Here is a 23,115-nt window from a genome sequence, read left to right on the forward strand (position 1 = left end):
GCTTTTATAGTTTAGGTGAAATGGCCTGGACAAAAATAAAGTATGTAAAACAAAGGGCAAGTACTCAAAAATTAAGAAGTGCAGAGACCCAGTTCTTGTGCTCTGCACTGCTATCGTCCTATTAAGTTTCAAGTCCATAGCTTTTAAAGTTTAGGAGAAATGGCCCGAACAAAAATAAAGTATGAAAATTAACAAAGGACAATACAAAATGTAACTCCAAAAATAAGACGGGCAGAATACCGGTTTTTGTGCACTGCACTTCTTAATGAGATCTATCATCCTATGAAGTTTCAAGTCCATAGCTTAAAAGTTTAGGAGAAATGGCCCGGACAAAAATAAAGTATGAAAATTAACAAAGGACAATAACTCCAAAAATAAGATGGGCAGAATACCAGTTTTTGTGCACTGCACTTCTTAATGAGATCTGTCATCCTATGAAGTTTCAAGTCCATAGCTTAAAAGTTTAGGAGAAATGGCCTGGACAAAAATAAAGTTTGAAAATTAACAAAGGATAATAACTCAAAAATTAAGAAGCGCAGAGTAACAATTCTTGTGTACTGCACTTCCGGTCACTGAAAGAGACATGCATACCTAGTTTGGAGTTAATCTGACTTCTAGTGACTGAGTTATGCTCCGGACAAGCCTTAGGGGACGCGGCACCCGACAACGATGCCCCCCAACAAAAGCAACCCCTATATGTCGCCTTTTTCAAGACGACACAATAAGTCTGTGTCAAAGCATGCCAACGCTATCTGATGTAATGCTATTTAAATGACAGCTTAATGGTGTATGATTGTTAATTCAGCTTAATGGGATTTAGACAAGTGAAAAGATATCCAGATATTTTTTAGAAACTCATTGGTGCCATTGTGCTTAAAACAGCTGAGGAAATCCTGGATAACCTATGGTGCGAGGCATTTTTAGATAAAAATAAGCCAACATTTAAGATGCAAAGGCCAAAACAATACACCTATGCAATAAGAAATATGATAAAGAAAACAAAAATTTAAGTCGATCAATATAATATTGTACAGCCATAAAAACCATATCATATAAACTTCATATTTTCCACTTTGAACAAATATAATGCAACACACTTATCCAGCTTGAATCAAAAGGGTTTAGCCTTTGTCACCAGTACAGAGCCATTACAGTCTGTACATGATTATTCCTGCAGGCAGGTCAGACTCTTACTGTAATCTTTTGGATGACTTATTTCATTTTTTTTATTTAATAACCCAAAATTGAAAATGAACAATTCCAAAAATAGAAACTGGACAAATTTTCCATGTCTCAAAGCAGATCCCTGGCCTTTTTGACACTTTTAAGACCAAATATATTACAATAATATCTCCTTCAAAATATACAATATAAAACACAAAATACAATTTTGGTTTCATCTTTAATTTACAAATCCTCAATTAAAATAATCTGAATTTGTTAAACTTAACTCAATTTTCAAAGGAACATGCTACATGCCCGTCATTAATATTTACATACACTTACAGAATTTACATGCTTGATAACAGTTTCACATTTACAATTTATTCAAATATTAAACACAATTATGATTGCATCCAAATTCAAATTCAAACATTTACACCATGATAATTATGACTTTAACCCTTGTCCTGCTAGAACCGAATTGGTTAGTCTTTGCTACCAATACAAAGCCAGGCCAAGAACCACTGATAGCTAACAAACTTTTAATTTAAATTTTCATCTTGATATCCCAAATCTTGACAAAGAACCATTCCAAAATGAATACTGGAATAGCCTTTCAAAGGCACATTTTGCCTAAAAAGTCCATATTTTTTTAATTTCTTAGAGGTGTTAAACATTTGCTCACAGCAGAGTAGGGCCTGAAGGTGATAATCGGCCAACAAAATGAATAATGGCCCTGCGGGCACCAGTTGCCAACAGAGTAAAAGTAGCGAAAAAAGGTTCCTGTATAAGGCAAACGAGTACTGATTTTCAGAAATGTACCAAGATACCAAAAACTAAAAGTTTTGAGAAATAAAATAAAATTAAAAGCATAATGGGCCTTTAAACAAATACAGCAGATCAAGGGTTACATGCAGATGCTTATAAGACATATTAAGAACATTACATGAAATAGTTCATTGTAAATAAAGAAATAAACTTATTGAACAGTGCAGACTGACAGGTATTTAACTTGTCAACAGATTGAGATTTTCTTACACAGTTAATGCCCTTGATTATCGTGAACATCTAATATTATCTGGACATGATAAAATCATGGCAGTTTCATAATGCTTCATTATTCATAATATGGAAATATGAATTAGTGTCTAAAAACTATAAACACATTCATACAACTATTTTGACTCTGCATCTTGAGTGCCATTACAAAGACATGATCAAATAAAGAGTGTGTCGCAATCAGATTTAGTCTAATGAATGGCACCATTTCTTTTTTAATATACCAATGTACAGTTTCTGATTGATCATTCATTCTTCACATGATGTCTTTGAGTCAAAAAATGATTTATGTAAATGAGCTCTAAAATGTCCTGACATTAACTTTTGATCCATTTGTAAAATTTGTATGCACAAATAATTCCAGATATTATAGCAATAATATTGTGTAGCTTTTTTCTACGAGCGTCCTCTTTCCGTACAAGAACTACAGGTGTGACTGTGTTGAGATTTTCTAGAATTTTTTCCAACTTTGGTAAATTGTCTTCGACCTGATATTTGCAACAGGGGTCATACTGCCACGAAACTGCATAGACACTGGCGCAAAATACGCTGAGAACACCACAAGATATTATAACATAGTTCCTTGAGCTGTCCACATACAATGTAACTCCGCTTAGAAAGCCAGTCACAACTGCTGTTTTGTGTAAACAATTCCCTACTTTAATCCATCTAGCTGTTTCGTCACCGAGGGTTTTAGGTTCAATGACAATAAACTCTGCCTGAGCATCTAGTGCTCTATCTAACTCCATTTCTAAATCTTCATCAGTAAATTCCTCAGTGTCTGGCTCCTGGATAATAACATACTCTGGTGGACCCCCAGGACTGTAACAAAAACAAATATACAATTAATCATTCTCTGAACTTGATGGAATACACAAATTGTCTGGTTTTGGTAAGTGAAAATTATTTCAATTATTGATCAGACTCTGAAATTCTACTGCTTACATGTAGAAGTTGGAATGGAGAAGGTTTAACCGGTGAGCGAGAAAGTGTATCTTGGCGAGCTTTACAAGCCAAAAATCACTTTCACAGCGAACCGGATAAACCTTCTTCATTCCGACATCAACCATGTATTCCATTTATACTGCTATTGTGTAGTCATGGTTTTAGATTACTTAAATGGTTTCATTCTTACTTTTCCCACAATAAAACAGCGTCTTTATGTAGTTGTTTGATGCTTGATAATGAGACATAATGACTGGAAATAGATAAGATTTTTGGGCAATGCCTTATCTAGTCCAAGTAATTGTACAAGGTGATGTGATATTGTGCTATTTTTAGTAAGGGTACGGTACTAAATTCTGACCCACAACAAAACACATTTCAGAATCTAGCTTTTGCACGTCAATGTATTTTGACTAGGCTTTATCCAGCTGATAATATGGCCAGGAGCAGGATAAATAACTTTTCTTAAGAACGTTTTCAACTTCAAGTAAAAAAATATCTGACAAAAGTGGAACGGTGGAAGTGATCTGTACATTTACGTAACAAATTGGGTACATAATTAGCCGCTTTGGGTACTTTTTGCCACAGATTTGACAAAATTTTGGGCCGGATAATCTTCGGGCCGGACTGTAACAGTTTTCGAAATTAGCACTAGTCCTATAGCCCCTGACTACTAAATTTCTCCTCGGGCTACCAACTTTTCAAAGTAACAAGCCCAGCCAGACTATTGTATTTTCAGAGGCAATATAAACCACAGTTTTGAACAAATGAATTGTGCTAGTGAAATGTCTTTTGGGCTATTGAATATTCCAATCTGGTAGTCCGACCAGCCTAGTGCTTTCAAATCCGAATTTCGTACACTGCTGTAATTCGATCTGCACCTTCAATGGCTTCATCAGTGTTTCATTTACTCGAGCTTGTGTTATGAATAAAATCTACTCAATTTTGAGCATGCATAACTAAATACTTTGTTTTGAATAGATTTCTTATTACTTATCTTTACATTTAAAATGCTACATATATGTTGCCAATCTACAAATGATTATATAAATCTAAAAAGTTTTAACTGTACCGAGTTCTGGCAGTTGTGACCGCCATTTTTGTGAAGGGAATTAACTCTGTTCTTTGCTAAATACCGATATCCGGTATAACTAGTAATGAATAAATACCGGTATCCGGTATAATTAGTAATGGACATTTCGGATTATAGACAATTCGGATAATTTTAGGACATTTCGGACTATGTCTTCAATCATTCGGACCATAGCACAGGAGACCTTGATCCATATCAAAATAATAATTTTATATTAATCTATTATTGATCTTAATCATAGATTAATTTTTTGATAGTTGAAATAGTAGTCAGGTCGGAATTACAGTCAACCCTGCCCCAAGTCAACCCGGCCTCAAAATTGGTCAACCCGGCCCCAAAATTGGTTTCTGAACTTCTCGATTTCAACTCGTCATTCCCAAAAATGATCTTAAAGTTAAAAAAATATGCCTGAAAATATTTATAATGCTGGTTTAAGTATAATGTCATAGCAGCCGTATATATTTATTGATTTATTTTTATTTGATTTACGGTAAAATATTTGGTCCGTATACGTTTTGGCAAATTAGCTAGGCGTTACTTTTTCGTTAATTGCACATTCCTGCGTTACTAGATATATACACAGTGGTCTTTGTCATACCTGTAGGATGATGACGATATGTAAAAGTCACATGTTTTAAACAATATGTGCTTTGTTAATTTCACTTGACTTCTGGTTTACATTTTAATGTTTTTCCCTGGGAGATCTTGAACTTAAACTGTGTAATTAAGAAATAACGTATAGTTATGGGATACGGAGAAAAAAAAGAAGCGCATGATATATATAGGAAGTCTTATTTTTACAATTTTAGATTGATATAGAGACAAATCATTGATCGTGTTAATAAGAAGTTTCTGAAATCAATAGTTATATGAGACATAGTTTTCTTGCTTGTTATACATGTTTATACTGCATAACCATGATAACAGTACACGATTTACTCAATATGTTTGATCGATAACTTCACCTTGGTATTTTTAAGACCTATAATTCTCGCATGATGGGGAAATTAATTACTTACCCTGTCATGGTTCGTTCATCTGTACCCATGTATCCTTTCTGTACAACAGATCTCGAAGCGCTCTATATAATTTTAATTAACCAGATCTCACTTTAATCCATACCCTTTAAAGCCCCCTCTATAATTTACAATCATGTAACAAAATTATCAGTCCATCACTCTGGCTCAAAACAGCTTCAGTGTTCGGCGTATCGTTCCGTGACTTCATGACAGAAAATATGTAACTGCGAATTTAAATTTTTTTTATTAACACGAAGTTAAACGACAAAACAAGATTTACGTACTTCGTCCACATTTTCCTGTGTATATATGTAAGCTTTATTTTACGAAAGATTGTGGGGACATTTCAACTTCACGAATTCACTGTTTCATCCTCGTGAATTCACAATTTTAACTTCGTAAATTAAATTCACGATTTCAACTTCACGAATTCACGATTTCATCTTGACAGATTCCATGATTTCAACTTTACGAACATCATAAAATTGAAATCGTAAAGTTCAAAACTTGAATTCATGTTAATTAAATGACACTAGAGTGCTTAAAGTATATGAGTCTAATAATACCCGTATATCACAAATTTCACATGAAATTATATATGATAGTATACGGGGATGTGTCAGATAAGTAATTCTTGATTATATTTCGGGAATCGTTAGATTCATTTTTTTTATAAAGGATTCTGGTGCCAGTGGTCCCATCGGTCTTTCGTATTTACGTCACTAACTATTGAGTTCATAGACGTAGCGTGTTATTCTTCATAATTTTCATGTAATGTGAAATGACATTGAATAGACGGAATTCTTTTGATTTGAAATTACGTTTACTGTGTGTCATTAAAAGTGTTTCTTCGCTTTGTTTTTTTTTTCTCCATCTTTTGAAAGTATAACAAATGAAAGTTTAAAGGCATATTCTACAGTTACACCTATAGACATAAAGGCAGCTTGAAAACTGTATAATAGAATTTGTTTAAACTTTGAATGAACTTGAATAAAAAACAATTGTGTAAATATGTCACAGCGGGAACTGAGTAGATAGATACATGTAAACCAGGCTGTACATCCTGTACTGAACCGATCGACTCTGTAATTATGGCAAGCTTGATATTCCTGCGCCAGATTGATCGATAGTTTTAAAAACAAAATTGAAGCTTAAAAAGTGCATTTTACAAATTTATGAGGTTAAGATTAGGCTTGCAAATATGCACAGCCTTACTCGTGTCAAAATTGTCGGCTGCTAAAGTTTTATCCATCATTTCTTGCTTTACGTTACCCATTTTATTGCAAGTAGGATAAGTCGAATATAGAAATTAATTGCGTACTTGGGCAAAAATGCCCCCAATGTTTTTATTTGCAAACAAAGTGTGAAATATATCTCTGATTGTCAATGCATATAAAACGTTTTTGAAACGTTTTATAAAATTAGTGTTTTGCAAAAAAAAAATACTTAATACACAGGATGAAGTGTAGAAAAAGCTGCAAACTCAAACTTTCCCAAGAAATTATATATGACCTTTTGAAAATATCATAGCGAACTTAAAAGGACGAAATCATACCCCCGCTTGGTTTGCGTTATTATTGTTGTATATAAACCGATTCAAGACATATCTGTGGAAATTAGCTAGCCTCCTTATCAATAACAATAAGGAAATGGCACGATTTTAATTAAAGTCTGCCCTTTAATAAAAGGGTGGACGGCTCTAAATTTGTCCTTTTCTCGTAAGAGGATGGGAATCATGTGATGCGTGTATGTGGTCGTACGGTCACTTTCCTTGCAACATATGTCCTCGATGCATGTATATGGTCGCATGGTCGAAAATCTCTTAAATAAGTGTTTCGATACGAAACCATCTGTTCCAAAATTTAAATGATCGTAAAAACACCGTTTAACTCATAATAAGGATTTTTAAAAGCATAATAAGGACCTCTTTACATATAATTAGGAGTTATAAAAGCCTAATTTTGACTTTAATTCTCATAAATAGGACAGATTAAAAACAACCTTATTTCAACTTTGTCACTCCCAGTTACAACTAATTAGGAACTTTAACTCATAATTAGGAGAAATAAACCTTATTAAAACTTTGTAACTCTTGAGGAGTTCTGAAAGCCTAATTAGAAGAAATAGATATATTACGAGGATCTTCAAAAGCCTAAATATAAAATAAAAACCTAATTTGAACTTTGTATCTTCTAATTAGGTTATTATACAAAGAACAAATAAGATTTCTATTTCTCATACGTTTTTAAAATTTTTATTAGGACATGCAAAGTCTTAATAAGTTTTTAGACATTAAAACGTTAACACCAACGAAGTAAGGTCATATACTGACTTTCTAGCCTTACTGGTACAGGAAGACCTCCGGTGCTCCTCGATCCGTGCACGAAAGAACGGCAACCTGAGTAGAACCACCCACGTTCCGTAAGATTCATCACATGAAACAATCCTAAGTTCATGGCAGGATTCGAACTTGCGGGACAAGTAGACAGACACTAGCTAGTCTACTTATAAATTTTGCAAAAGTTCGCAAAGCAATTCACTTAAAAGATGAGTATTATGTGCATCAAAAATGTAGAGTAGTTTCATACTATATTTTAATCAATGTTTTTTACATTTTAATTGCAAAGAAAAAAGAACATTTAAAGTGAATTGGTCTATGCTGGAAAGTATGCGATATCATAAATATTTATGTTTATAGTAGAATGTATGATACCATGAAATAATTATGTGGATCTTGATAATAAAATTAATAATAAAAAATGAATTGATACAAAATATTAGTAGTTCATCATATATTATGTCATTTTAAATCATATAGAACCAGATAAACATTTTCTGTCAAAGAAATATTTTGTAAGAATGATATTTGAAACGTTTCTTCAAAATGAGCCCAATGTAGACCAATCCACTTTAAAAGCATTCTGGTTTATAGTAAAGCACGTGCGTAAAATGGAAAGTTAATTAGCGAAAACACGCTAATTAGCAGGGGCGCGGGTTCGCCCTGCGCCCCTGCTAATTAGCGTGTTTTCGCTCCCCGCCCGGTCATTTAAATTTGTTAATTCTCGACTTTTCGCTCGCCAGGATTGCGGGACGAAAACACGAATGGTACAAATCAGCCACCACAATCTTCAGAAAAAGTTGTATTTTCTCATAAAGACATACATACGTGAAATATATATACTTTTACTTTAAAGTGGACGCAAACCATTACATTGGATGAAAAATTAGGGCAACACATAATATAATATTCTTGACGTAATGGTCATCTTGCTTGACAAAATTATAATAAAAGTGTCAGACCGGTTAATTACAATTAACGTATTAGCCGCATGACTAACAGGTAATGCCCATGTTTTTGCATTTCATTAATTTAACTACAGTACCTTTATTTACAAAATCAAGAAAATAGTATCTATAAGCTGAAACATAATATTAACCTATCAAAATGGCCAAAGGAAGACCAAAAAATAACACTTGTGCCAATATGCAGTTTATATTTCTTTTATGAAACAAAAATACTTTCCAGTGAAAGTCTGGATGATGGACATCGTGCATAATTTCAGCATGTTGGAAACAATACATATATTTTGTATTACTAGTCACTGACGAGAGGTTCTGTCTTTGTTTCTGTGACTTGTAGAACCATTTTTCAAATTTTTTTTTTGTTATTGATAATTTATTGATCTTTATTCAGACTGTAACCTGTGTACGCATTTTTTATTCTATATTTCTGTTTAATAGTTTGTTTATTAGTTCGAATTCTACACGTTTTGTTTCTGTATGTTATGTCAGACAAAAGTCCGAAAAATACAATACAATGACCGGTTGTCATGAAACTGGTCTGCGAACACAGCAATAACAAATTACTACTGGATTTATTTTTAAACTTTTCCCGTTATTACAGTAAGTGATACAATAAATGACTAATCTTTATTAAGATGACCGCTTTAAAATCAATTTGTTATGTCTACATTTTTGTAGTCTATTCATAAAAAAATATTTGACCGCGCGGTCAGCGGCATTACTTACCCCGCGGTCTAATCGGCCGACACATTACAGTTAAAACCGTCACACTTTTTACCAATACTGCTATGTACAGGTCATGTAACAGTCACACATTTTAACCGATAATATTAATGTTATTGGCAACCATCATTCGGTTTACAATTTACACAAAAGATTAATAAATGTCAATAATGGTTCTGACAAGATTTAAAGACCGTCCTATGTTTTAAACCATACCGGCCTACCTTTTTTTCTCTATATAAAAGCAACAAAATAAGTCGGAATAAGCATTCTGGTCAGTGCAAGATATTAACAAGTATACGACATTTTTGCTTGATAAAGAGGAATATTTTTAGTGAAATGGCGGCTGAAGTTAAAGCAAAATTTGAGGGTAAATGGACTGTCTGTGAATCTGAAAATTTTGAGGCGTTTTTGGAAAAAATGGGTAAGTGCCAGTTATATAAATCCACATTTTATTTAGGATAAAATCAAAACTAATGTGTTTTATTAAACGTATGATTTTCAAGATTGTTTGAAATATGGTACTATTCTATATATCACGATGAAATATATATGGAAAGCGGGATAAATATATTATATTTCGGTTAATATCATAAATGCTAAATATCTGAATATGATGAATTTTTGTATAAATGTTTGATTTTTGTTTGTTTGTTTTTTTTTGTTTGTTTTGTTTTGTTTTTGTAAATGTTGTACCCTTTACGAGTATATCTTACTCTGACACATAATCAGATTCAAGTACATTAAATTGAAGCAATAAAACAACTATAACAATAACAAATTTCACAAAACCGCCAAAAGAAAAAAAAAGCAAAAAAAAAATAAATAAATAAAATAAAATAAATCAGTATTAGATTTGCTTTTATTTATGTTTAAGGTGTTTTCAAACAATATTGCAAGATTAATAACCGGTTTAGTTTAATATAATGTTTTTTTGTTTGTTTTTTTGTGTGGGTTTTTTTCCTTGATTTTTTTAATCACATGATGTACATATACTGCAAGAAGTTCTTTAAATGTGAAACAGAGAGAACACTAACCTTTAATAGGGTCTACGTCCGAATTTTATGTTGGGAGCTTGTTTAAAGTCTGTCAGTTTTGTCCCTTGCTGTATTTAATACTGAAAATATTTCAATATTCAGGAGTGAATATTGTGAAGAAGAAGATTGCACTTCAAGTAAAGCCGTCGTTAGAGCTCAGCGTGGATGGGGACAAGATTTCTATTAATATATCTGCTGGACCAGTTACAAATAAAGTGTCATTCCAACTTGGAGAAACATTTAAGACAGATGCAGAATATACTGGGCAGGTAAATAAAACATTTGCTATATGATATTTTATTCAGCAAATATTATACAATAAACGTGTTGGTGCCGGATTTTTAAGTAAACATGTACATGTATATTCTATAAAATAACTATTGCTTTGAAATACATAATGAATTAAATGCTTTAATTATTTGCTATATCGGCTAGCATGCAAGTAGTTGTTAAGTTACTTTCTGTTATACATTCAAACGAAATTGTTTTGGTTCGTTGTAATCAATGTCATACTGACATCAATTTTTGTTTCGTGAAAACTCGGCATATGTCGGCTTTCACAACAATTATACCACAGTACTACTAGTTTCAAAGATCGCGTCAACCACCAGATCGCAAAATAAATGAGTAGATGAAAGTGACATTTATGGAAATAATGAGATCTTCTCAAGAGCAATGAAATCAAAATTCAATTGACGAACATTGCATATTCGTTTAACCGAGTCTGCTCATAAGATAAAGGAAAGTGGGACATTCACATCCCCCCGGCACCGGCGTATGCAGTATTCAGTCGCCAACACTACAAGTAATTGATTCAATGATCCCGAATGTTCAGAAAAAAGTATCATACTATTCAGATATAGTATGGAATCCAGTTCCCATACAGCACTTAAAATACTTTTTTGGCGTATACTTCAAAGAATTGTTTGTTCCTCTTATATAAACTGATGTGCACAACTCTGTTTTATTATTAATTGCAGGCTGTCACGGAATTTACAGATGGTAAATTAGTCACAAAAGGATCACCTAACGAGGGGAAATTAAAAGGAGAAACGGTCACAGTTGTGAGAGAAATAAGTGGAGATCAGCTTATTCAGGTAAGCTTTACAATGAAAACATAAATTATATCTTTATATCATAATTAAAGAAATGAACGATAGATGTTCACACAAAACAGCCACCGCATCGTTCCTAGGCAGGCTGTCAATCAGTTTATCAGTATTAATTGCCTTCATTTTCGCAAGGAACATATAACTACCGTACATGCAAGAGTAGAGGTACGTACAGTGCGAGTGACCGTAGAAAGGATTTCATGATCAATCACAACGAAAATGATATACCGTCCGGGAATCGAACCCGGTCGCACGATTCACGGTCCAACGCTCTACCTATTGAGTCAACCGGACGGCTTTATAGTATTTTGAAAATGAAATCCCTTTGAATGGGCTGTTCCAAATTCAAAGCAAGGCAAATTCATTTCATAAATTAAGCAAGTTAAGCATTGAAAGCTACGTGCAGCCAGACTGACATTGCTTTTTGATGTACATGTTACATTTGCATAACATAATTGTACGACATTCTATAACATTAATTCAAATAAATTATATTATTTATAATACAAAATCATTCATCCCCATTTATAGCAATTTTATTCATATGGACATTTTTCTGTTGCAGACGATGTCAGTTGGTGACGTCACAGCTAAACGTATCTTCAAGAAAGCAAAATAGATCTTTTTGTTATGAAGATTCTGCAATTTAATAGAGGACTGTACATTTATTTATCACACATGTTTCTAACATACTCGTATAAAAATGTCTGCATCAACATTGTTACAATGTACAATTAAGGACGGAGATACGTGTGAAAATAAAAAGACTAACTTATAAATATTAATATTGCAAATTATTACATGTATATTTTTTAACCTTTTTTTTGTGTGATTGCAAGGCTTTCAGATGTTCAAACAAATAAGTAATGATGGCAAGGCTTTCAGATGTTAAAAAACACATTCAAATATATATAGTTCATTTAAATGAAGTTTAATTAATTTATTGCATTTCCAACCGCTGCAATTTTATTTCAATTTGACGGCATTTTAAACAGCTGATGATAGGCACTATTTTTATAAGAGTGTTGTCAAGTAATTAAAGTGCGTAATTGCAAGCTGGATGATTGTTTTTAGACTCTGAAAAATATAATGTTGCTAATGCAAAGTTTCAATGTTCATGTCATTCACTAAATTATTTATAGGTTAGTGATTATCTCAAGAGCTGCTCAACCGATTAAATTTGTAAATATTTACTAATGAAGACTTACAAATTCGATTTTATAAACAATAAATTCACTAGACTGCTTTTACCAAAATAGATATGTTACGATTCATTTTGAAATATTGCAGTTTATTACTATTGGACAATAATAATTTCAGACAATGTTTAAATTGTTAAAATCAAAAACATTTTTTAAACTGTTTTATTGTGACTCCTTTTATAATTGGTATACTAATGTTATAACAATTAACGACTTCTAATCCTTTATAATTTCACTAAGTGAAGACATTTTTTCCTGCAATATCAGTATTTACTTCAGTTGTTAAATCATGTAACATTAAATTATGACTATATCAATTCATTCACCACATGTCCAGTATGTGCAATTACGTACATTTATTTATATATGTAAATCTCATTGTTTTTATACTGATGTTTTTTTTTCTAGACCAAAGGTCTTTATTTTTACTTAAATAAAGTTGTATGAATTAATGACTGTTGTTATTGTTGTGATATACTGGTGTAACAGCCAGCAGTTGATAATGACACTGTTGCTGGTAGGAAGAAGTTAGAAAACTGCTTGCGGCATGGCCGAGTGGTTAAAGTGTCGAACTAGTCATCACGGGATCCCTAGTCGCGTGAGCATGTCGTTATTTCCTTGAGCAAGATACTTTTCACTCATTGCTCTATATATACACTGGTTTGTTCGAAAGTGTTTCTATGAGCTTATAGCTTCCTACAGTACCGAACTTGAATAAAGTATGTATAAACTAAAGCTGCATGGCCACTGACCAGTATCCATATCAGTATCCGGCAGTTATACATATCGGAGTTTACACCACCTTTACCTTACAAGGAATCAAACAAAAACAACAAAATGGAAAATGTTGCAGGCTCGGTTTTATTGAGCAGCAGTGATAAATACAATATATCCTTCACGTCCCCGGCACCAGATTTCTTAACTAGGCTTTTTTATCTTACGTTGGAGTTTCATAGTGCATTTACGGTATTATTTTTTTATATAAAGAACAATGTAAATTGGCACCATATAATTATATATATATTTAAAGCTACATATTTGAATTCATTAAACTTTCGTGTTATCTAAAAACAGGAATATTTAAGCGACAAACAAATTGGGGCATCGATTTCATTTTCGACTTATCTGTCCTTGAATTTGAATTTTTTGTTAATTTATGTCAATAATTGATACATAATCTTAAAAACCTTATTTTGCTATTGGTTTATATTTGTCATTATATCTTTGGTCATAATAGTACATTATTTCTTGAAATTCCATTTATCATCTGTATTCCCTTCATCAGGTTTAAGTACAGGCACTGTAAGTTCCTTAAAATATGTATTTCGTTAAAATAAACTAAACAAACTATATATTACTAAAAGTTGAAATTTTGTATCATTACTCAAATGGAAGTTAGCTTCATGAAATGCAAGAAAGGCATTGGTGACCTTGATTGTGAATAAGAACAATTTTCAAATTGAGGGGCAGATAACTCGAAAACGATATCGGAGGCCAAGTTCATTTTCGCTGAAACTTTTCTGTTTTGATATTCTAAGATCATGTTAAGCTCAGATAAATTCAACTTTGTTTCAATATTGCTATATGTAACCCTAGCATACGTATTTAAGTTCAATTTATTGTGTTTGTATTTAAACATAAAATATTGTCTGGCAGTTGGACAATATATTATATTTGAATAAACTCATTGCGTTTCTTTTAACTTTTATGCCGTTATTTTGACTGTTCATGTTAATAAAAATATCGTGTATTAGTCTGATTTTATTGACCTGTCAATTACGAATACATTATAGCACTCATTTAAATATTCGATCCCACTTCGGTTTTTTCCGTTTATTTTACGAGAATTAATATGGAGTATATCACTTACGTTTGGAAAACCCTCACTAGATTAATGTAGGTTCTTGTAACATCCGCAATAGCACAGTCGGTTAAGTGATTACCTAATGCATGAGGGGTCTGAGGTTCGATCCCCTTTTTTGACATTCGTTTTAGACTTATTCTTTCTTTATTTTTAAGAATATTTTAATGAAAATGGTCAAGCGCTTTCAATTTGTCTACACGGATATGAACCAAATAAGAGACACTGAATTGTCACATTTTATATTGTATAATTACATTTATTGATTTTAATCGGAATGAATTTTCAGTATTAATTCTTAAACATTGTTATATACAAATGTATAGTATTTACAAAAAGGTGCAAAATATATTAAAAACGGAACAACCATAACTTAAAAAACATGTTGAAAATGGTTATGAATAAAAAAAATACTGGACATACTCTGTCTCGATCCTACAACACGTTGAACATTCAGATAAAATATACCTGTGGTTTACCCAATTGCACTATAACGGTCAGTGTAACTAATTCATAAAAAACAAGATGAATTTAATCACATCTTACTGCGCACATCTCACGGAATTTACCGAACATTTATCGAATATTAATATATTCTGTGCATTGACCGTATAATCAGTATGGAATTGACAGGTTAATAAAATCAAACAATATAGTATACCAAAAAAAAAACCCACAATATTTTGTGTATATCAAAATAAACAAGATGAAATCTGTAACCAATAATCGCAACATACATGTATAATAGCATTTGATATATACATGTAGATATCTTAATCCAAATGGACAGAAATTCGATAACAAAGACTAGACTTTTATCAAAAATAAAATCTGATGACACTGTATAATTATTTGTATTTTCATTTATGTAATGACAATATTGTCTCGACTTCCGTTGTAATGTAATTTTCATATTTTTGCTGAAACAACAGACGCAGCTTCATTCGACCTGAGAACTGAGATTGCGTCAAACACGTCAACGAAAACGCTACTCCGAGAATAGGACTCGAAAAAGTCGCTAGCTTCAAAAGTTTTACCAACGTTTTCAGAGATTGCAACGAAGTAAACGCTGACATCTACCGTAGTGTATTCTTTGATGATTTGTTGCAGAGCAGCTATTCCTGCCATATCGATGTAGTGTACCTTTGAGAAGTCAAGTACCAACGATTTCAGTTGTATGTCCAAAGGATCTGCTGTATATTTCCCCTCATCCTCGAGAAACTTGCTGTCTCCTACAGCGACTTCTTCTTCATCCATTATCTTAACCAAATTTTCCAATTTCTGCATTTTCTTCAGGTACTTTTTGGGATTTAAAACTTGTCGGAAGATCTGAAACTTCATCCTCTCAGCAGTCGCAAAATATAAATTTGTTGGAATTTTAAAGATCTTAACTCCGCTTATATCTCTTACTTGTGTATTATCTGTATATTTGATCACGATATCTTCCGATTTGGAAAGGCCAATCAAATGTCCAGTCGACAATTGGTCAATTATAACGGTTAGAAAGATTGAGATTCCAACCCCAGCAATGATACCATAGTTCAAGTCAACGAGAATACTAACAGAGTTTGTCACAACCCAAATAATAAAGTCATATTTGTTTATTTTCCAAATTCGTGGTAGGTTTCTGTACTGAAGGAGAAGATCTTTCATGGAAACTATAATCATTGCTGCGAGAACACTAAGTGGTAGTGACACAAATAACTGTCCAATGACAAGAATCACCAGCAGGAAAAATACGGAAGTAGCGATGGCATTTAGCGTCGTCCTAGCACCAAGTGAACTTAGAATCATCGTCCTAGGTGGCGCTGTAGCTTGCGGGAAACAATGGAAGAAACCTGACACAAAATTAGCGGCACCGTATGCAATTAGTTCTTGGTTATCATCAATTGGTAAACCGTGTTTGTTTGAACAAAGCTTTGCCATTGAAATACTCATAGCTAGTGACAATATCGCCATGACAAAAGCGTCGCTCATGTAATTACTTGCGTTACTGAAGTCAGGTACAGCCGGCCTTGTGAAACCGCTTGGTATTTCTCCAACAATTGTTACATCGAATTTATCCTCAAACTTTGCAAAATGTGATATAAATGTCGCAATAACTACCACAATAAGGTCAATTGGAATTGGCATCTTCATCTTTTTATTGAATCGCTCATTGATACATATCTTCACAACCAACAACACAATCATACAAATAACTGCTATAATTATTTCAACTACTTTTGTGTCTGCAATTTTACTGAAAAGATCTATATACATAAGCACCAATTTTCCAGCTCCTGCAAACGCCTTGACCTTAATTCCAAATATCTTAGGCACTTGGCTGGATGCGATGTGAAATGCAGCTGCGGAAGTAAATCCACCGACAAATGAAACAGACAAATACGAAGTGATTATACCAAGTTTCAGAAGTCCCATTGCCATTAGAATTATACCAACAAGTACACAACACGCCATTGAAGCACCGATTTTAACGTCCATAATCTCGTCTTCAGTAGGCAGAGTTCCGTTATGATTACTTTTGAATGAAGCAGTGAAAGAATCAGCTTCTCTTTCTACCACCGTCTGTGTAAGCAATGCCATTACAGCGTTGGTTCCAAACGATATATAAGGCGATGTTCCAAACAATAGATATACAAGCACCGGGAAGAATGTAGAATATAAGCCATGGACTGGTCGTAGTGAAGCAAGAATGCCAAATCCCATTGCTTGAGGAAGGTGCATGAAGCTGACTGTGAGGCCAGACAAAGCATCTCCAAGAATATATTGCTTCAACTTGTACTGACGTATAAATCCAACAACTGGGAGGTAAGACCCAAGAATCTTTCCGACTTTTCTTTTCGAACAAGTCATGGACTTCTTGATTTCATCAAAGACACTAATGTTTTCTCCCCCATCATTGTATTTGGCAGTATATGCCTGGAGAGTATAGATTTGTCTTTTTAGGGTGATTGTGTTCGTTTGTCCGTCGTCCATATTTTCACAAACGCTTGTCATGAAGTGTTCCTGAAAAACAAAATTATCTTCAGATTTCTGTTAAAACAAATGAAAGCATTGTTGCAATACACTTTGCTCATCTAATGAAAAATCTCTTTTTTTTTAACTTTGCTTTGTTTTCATTTTTAAGTCAATAACATGTACATTATATTATACGCATATAAAACGTTTTTAGTTTTTAACAAATTATCGGATTAAAATACTTGTATTATAGTCTTAAAATTGCCTTTACAGGATTAGATAAAATTGTAGTAGATTTCGGGAATAACAAAATAAACAATTGTGTAAAAACAGTTATATATTCAGATATACGGCTTGTGTTATTACGATATATACTTTGAGTATATATGAATGTTTTTATAACAAAATGGGAATAGTTCTCAAAACTTTCGATTCCATTAAAATAATGTTTATTAATGAAATGCGATGACATAGTAATTTGAACATAAGCAAGAACATAATTAACATTAGTCAATTAATCAAATACATCAAAACAAAAAAGAAATTAACGCCTCTAATAGCACTTCCACATGTCAGCTGCACTAAAAGAGGTAAATAAAACATATTTTATTTCTCCCCAGATTGTTAGTTTGTTAAGTAAATCTTCTTATTAAATCCCTGTCCCGTATAAATATTTCAAATGCATTTGTCCCGTATAAATATTTCAAATGCATTACATGCATTATAATATATAGTTGTTTCTTAAACGAACACGTGATGAAAACTCATTATTCGCAAAATAAATGCATGCACAAGATAATAATTTAAACATGTTACAAAATGTGCGTTACTGATATTTTGCAAATAATTCATCGAAGAGTGTGAACTTAAAGAAATAAAATGCGACGGCAAGTGTGTAGATGGGCTAGAAAGCATCGTTTGTCAAATAGTTCGATTCTGTACTACGAGAATATTTCAGAGTTATGAATACAGTTGATGCATAAATAAATGTGGTATCAAGCATGTAATGTCAAGATTAGGATTTTTCGTATTATTGGTACTTAAATTTAATATTCATTGAACTGTTCATGTACGGTGCAAACATTTCGTCGAAAGACAGGCCGAATACGACGGTTTGTTGAATATGACATTTGGTCGAATACGACAGGTGGCGACACTGAGACTACGACATCTGGTCGAAAATAAATTTTAATCCTACGACAAATTCTGAGGCGGTCTTGATTACAGTCATGGCTATAATGATAAGTAAATATGAATGATGATCAGCTTGGTCAAAATTTCTATTAAATATAATCAAACATCATATGAAAAAAGTGAACTATTTCACAAGAAAATATCCATAATCTATTTAATTAAATATTTGGTCACATTTTAGTTACATTCCCCATTGACTGCACCATCCAGTATGGCACCGCAACAAGATTATATTAATACCAAACCAACAATGGTTGATCAGAAGTTGATGAATATAGCAATGAATACGTGGAAATGATATCTAAATTGAGACGACTTTGTACATTTATGTGCCATAGCCCTCCAAAATATCTTACTAAAAGGAAACTAAATTGTCAAAATTAATCTTTTTTCTTTTCTTCTATACTATATTTGTTTTATCAAAGTGTTTTAAATAAAATGTATATGATAGTTAACAATATTTTTTATCAGTACTGGACGTACGGGGTATTATTTCAAAAGAAGAAGCTATGTACAAGTACATACAGCTGATAAAATATAGTTATATAATCTGGGGTTAAAACACTCTTATCATATCGTAAGGAGCTTCCTGGGGTTTAAAATAACTAGTACAATCATATGAAATTTGTGAATAGTTTAATATCTTAGTAACGGTAGTTATTATAGGTTATAACACTCTCTTATAACTCATGTAAGATTTTAATATTTTATATAAGTCATTAATGTACATGATGATGATACTCTGATTAATCATCTTAGAAACAATCCAACAACATTAAATTAGTTGCTTACAATATAAAACAAAAAAAAATGTATTCAGAATTTAAACACATAACTACATTATAGTTTCTGCTACAACCTAGCGTGCATTAACATATTTTTTAAATTGAATGTAAATGTTTAATTTGCTCATTGAAATGAGCGTCATATGGAATTCATTTTCCCATAGTTTTTAGCAAAGCCCATCAGCAACCAGTCATAGCGTACGTGTAGCAGGTAAGTTAAAATGCACAGGTGGAAACTTGGACTGTTACTGAGTCGTGAGAAAGAAACTGTTTTCAGCGTATTGGTCTATATTTAAATTCAAGCACGTTTATTCAAGTATCCACGGTGATGCTGATAAGATGTTAAATCAATACGATGTCGCCAACAACATGATAACAACAGTCTATGTTCGATTCAGTGACGTCATCAGAGTTTTTTCTATCAGCCTAAACTGTAACAGCATGTAGCATCCATATTATGTTCAACATGCAACTATGTGCAACATGCATGCGTTTTTAGTTGCTTAAACTTAATACAATTTAAAAATATTAGTGATAAAATGTGACAAAATAACTTACTGTTTCCCCTGCCATTTTCGTTAAATATTATCCCTAATTATCACTCACAAACTTATCGATGTTTCTGTTCTAATGTCATACAACATTATCTGTAACATCGAGTAATCACTGTACGCTAACTTGTAAGCGGAATTTTGTCAACTGCTGAGTTAACAAATATATAATGGTGATCGATTACAGCTGCATGAAAATCGATTATTGATTAATTACATGTATAAATGTTATGTTATCGATTAAATAACCGACTACACTGATAGAGCTGTGTAATGGAATACTTTCGATTACTTTGGCAAAAGTAATCGTGATTACATAATCAGGCCTCGACATTAGCGGTGGTCCGTTGGTCCGAGACCACCTGATTTTGGCAAGGACCACCTAATTTTAAAAGACACTGGTCCGTCGGACCAGTTGAATTATCTGGTTGGTGAAAGGCTCATTTGGGAGTATGGCGATTTGGTAAAAAAAAAACATGTTATATACTTGGTGCTTAAAATCATTTGTCCTATACATGTACATATATACGATTCATTAATCTCTGATTAGTTCAAGACGTTCTTAAGTCATCAATAATTTTAATTTTAAGTCGCCAAAAGAGTTAAGATTTTGTTATATTGAATTATGTAGAAAATTCATTCAAATGATGCTTTTGCTAGTAATTATGATATTGTATGGGATATCGGATGAACTTAAATTTCAGAAACTTGAATAATGGCATCAAATAAAATGGAATGAAATTCTTTGCTACTTATCTTTATTTTAACGATAAGAGATCCATTTCTTCCAGAGTTAAATTACTTCAAAATGTTAAAAATACTCAATGTCAAAAATAAATATCAACCAACAAGCAACAAGGAGGTAAAAATTCTGCTTTGAGAAAAATTAGTTAAACTATAGTTATATTTAACATTGGTATCATTTTTTATCCTTTAGATATTTCCTTGTTTTTAAAGACAAGAATTAGATAATTTAATAGTTTTATTAAAAATGTTAATCTATAAAAGATAATTGATCATGATTATAAGAGTTAGACGCACCATGTATCAGCAATGAATATTTGATTAACAGTAAGAAAAAAGGCAGACACAAATGGTTTCACTATTCCTTAACTCAAGTTGAGAGAGTAGTCGTTTCAATATAAAAATTAAAATAAAATCGTTATTTATATTGCATATAAATTCGTTTGTTTTATAAGTAACCATCACCAATTTCTCTCAAGCCTATACTGTAACGTTAAATATATCTGTTTTCTTTATTGTAAAGGTTAATAATCTTTGTCATCAATTCAAAGCTTTTTTTCTAAATCTGCATTCAAAGAGTCAAAATTCAAAAACAATAAAATAATAATATGGTAGTAATAATTGACCACCTGACTTCCGGAAGGACCACCTAAATTTCAAATCTAGTGGTCCGGCTTACCACCTGCTAAAAAGTTAGTGTCGAGGCCTGCATAATGATTACATTCAATTACATACTGTTACAATCAAAGATGTCATTCAATCTGTCAACTATATTCCTTTATTTATTTAGACATATACAGGTATTTGCACAGTTTATCAATATATGGCACAATTTTGAAATGTAATTAACTCTTTACATTCAAAATTGTTTCATTTGAAATTAAGATATCTTTTGGCTAGAAATTTTATTCAAAAGGTTTCAAAAGAACCCTGTTGTACAATTTATATATATTAAATTCGCGTGTATTGAGCACATCTCTAAGATAGAAGAACATTTTGATATAACAGCTTCAGGGAATAACAGTTTGGTTGATAACCTATCACTTCTTTTAAGTAGGTGTGACCGCACCTTTGTATCCAACAAACACGAGGAAGGAACTGTTACACGGAGTATGGAGTTCTTATGATAACTTGTCAGGAGTTATTGTGATAACTTGTCAGGAGTTCTTGTGATAACTGTCACGGAGTTCTTCTACAAAAAACACACATCAAAGATGGTAATTTTCATCTTTAAGAAGTGAGTTTTTAGGTTTTAAATAAACTTTAATGATTAAGTTTGCCTTACATCTTGTGTTATGTGTCAACTAATTCATAGACCATTTTTCATTGCCTCTAGTTTAAAATCTGGTAGTTTTGAGTAAAATTTCCAAACTATTTGCGAACTCGCTGTGTTTTGTGACCTTCATCCTTGCCATGCATAATTACATATAAGTTTGCAAAATTACAAACATAAAGCCCCGGCTACAAATTTATGCCCGATTTTTCAAATGTCCTGGAGTTCTTGTGATAACTTTTGTTTCTTTGCACTAAGGTATTGTATTAATGAAACCAAATAAAGCTTGACATTAAATATGTTAGTATTCATCCGTAGCTGTTCTACAGAAATTAGAAATTCTCCTGTCGCTATCGTTCCCGTCGAAGTTTCTATTTTTATGTAGAACACCATGGATGAACACTATAAGTACATTTATGATCATTACCCACCTACAAGGGCATCATCTATTTTATATCTTTAAAAATGTCTTCATTATTCTTACATTTCTCTTAAATTTACACGTAAACATAATCACTTTATACAAATAAAATTAAAGAGCGGAACAAATAGTAACGAAATCCTAACCTGCAATCATAATTAAAGATATAGCCCATAATATATCCGGATACAAATGTATATCAATGTTTAATTGTCTACTGATTGATTTCAATCTAATATAAACATTAATTTTATATCTAATCAAAATTGTAACAATATGTACATTATCCTCAAGTAGGTCATTTAATAATCAGATATTTAAATTATTTGACTGTAACGTATATACTAAGGCGATAAAACCCACAGGTTCAGCAGTAATCAAAATCGGTTTGTGTTTGCTCTATTTTACATTTAACTCATTCAATCGGTACGAACTTGTCATTATACTCAGATCTTCAACTGTTTTACACACTGTACGTCAATGTACGATGAGAGGCGGGTTTTGGTATACTTATCAATTAATCAAAGGATCACCAGGATGGGATATTTAATCTATATGATTGTTTCAACAAATGTTTTTCAGTATGTTAAATATTTTAAAGTCTTAGATAAAGACGATTCAGACCATTTTCCTCTATGTTGCAATTTAGAATTTAAGATAAAAATACC

At 32.3% G+C, this 23,115-nt stretch overlaps 3 protein-coding genes across 3 annotated transcripts; 1 reads left to right on the plus strand and 2 right to left on the minus strand.

Moving 5' to 3' along the window:
* Positions 1-1,373: 1,373 nt before the first annotated feature.
* LOC132737031 (transmembrane protein 11, mitochondrial-like) lies at positions 1,374-4,366 on the minus strand. The gene is made up of 2 exons (XM_060724261.1): positions 4,241-4,366; positions 1,374-3,045 (listed from the first exon to the last, which is right to left on the minus strand). The coding sequence occupies exons 1-2, from the start codon at positions 4,264-4,266 to the stop codon at positions 2,541-2,543; spliced, it is 531 nt and encodes a 176-aa protein (XP_060580244.1). The 5' UTR covers positions 4,267-4,366; the 3' UTR covers positions 1,374-2,540.
* A 5,101-nt stretch (positions 4,367-9,467) lies between these two features.
* On the plus strand, positions 9,468-13,021 carry LOC132737020 (fatty acid-binding protein, intestinal-like). Its single transcript, XM_060724247.1, has 4 exons — positions 9,468-9,730; positions 10,446-10,612; positions 11,324-11,440; positions 12,021-13,021. Exons 1-4 carry the CDS (start codon positions 9,646-9,648, stop codon positions 12,072-12,074), a joined length of 423 nt encoding a protein of 140 aa, XP_060580230.1. The 5' UTR covers positions 9,468-9,645; the 3' UTR covers positions 12,075-13,021.
* A 2,332-nt stretch (positions 13,022-15,353) lies between these two features.
* Positions 15,354-20,157, minus strand: LOC132737032 (sulfate transporter-like). Its single transcript, XM_060724262.1, has 2 exons — positions 20,017-20,157; positions 15,354-17,527 (listed from the first exon to the last, which is right to left on the minus strand). Exons 1-2 carry the CDS (start codon positions 20,029-20,031, stop codon positions 15,428-15,430), a joined length of 2,115 nt encoding a protein of 704 aa, XP_060580245.1. The 5' UTR covers positions 20,032-20,157; the 3' UTR covers positions 15,354-15,427.
* Between the last annotated feature and the right edge of the window lie 2,958 nt (positions 20,158-23,115).

Source organism: Ruditapes philippinarum, unplaced genomic scaffold (genome assembly GCF_026571515.1).
Source record: "Ruditapes philippinarum isolate M1 unplaced genomic scaffold, ASM2657151v2 ctg1175_1_1_1_1, whole genome shotgun sequence".
In the NCBI taxonomy this organism is placed as follows: domain Eukaryota; kingdom Metazoa; phylum Mollusca; class Bivalvia; order Venerida; family Veneridae; genus Ruditapes; species Ruditapes philippinarum.

What these genes read in the sequence shown, in the direction of transcription:
- LOC132737031 (XM_060724261.1), bottom strand. Translation starts at nt 4,266, where the DNA reads ATGGCGGTCACAACTGCCAGAACTCG. An exon ending in GTCACAACTGCCAGAACTCG is followed by an intron (nt 3,046 to 4,240) that starts GTACAGTTAAAA and finishes TTTTTGTTACAG; the next exon opens with TCCTGGGGGTCCACCAGAGT.
- LOC132737020 (XM_060724247.1), top strand. Translation starts at nt 9,646, where the DNA reads ATGGCGGCTGAAGTTAAAGCAAAATTTGAGGGTAAATGGACTGTCTGT. An exon ending in GGCGTTTTTGGAAAAAATGG is followed by an intron (nt 9,731 to 10,445) that starts GTAAGTGCCAGT and finishes TTCAATATTCAG; the next exon opens with GAGTGAATATTGTGAAGAAG. An exon ending in GTGGAGATCAGCTTATTCAG is followed by an intron (nt 11,441 to 12,020) that starts GTAAGCTTTACA and finishes TTTCTGTTGCAG; the next exon opens with ACGATGTCAGTTGGTGACGT.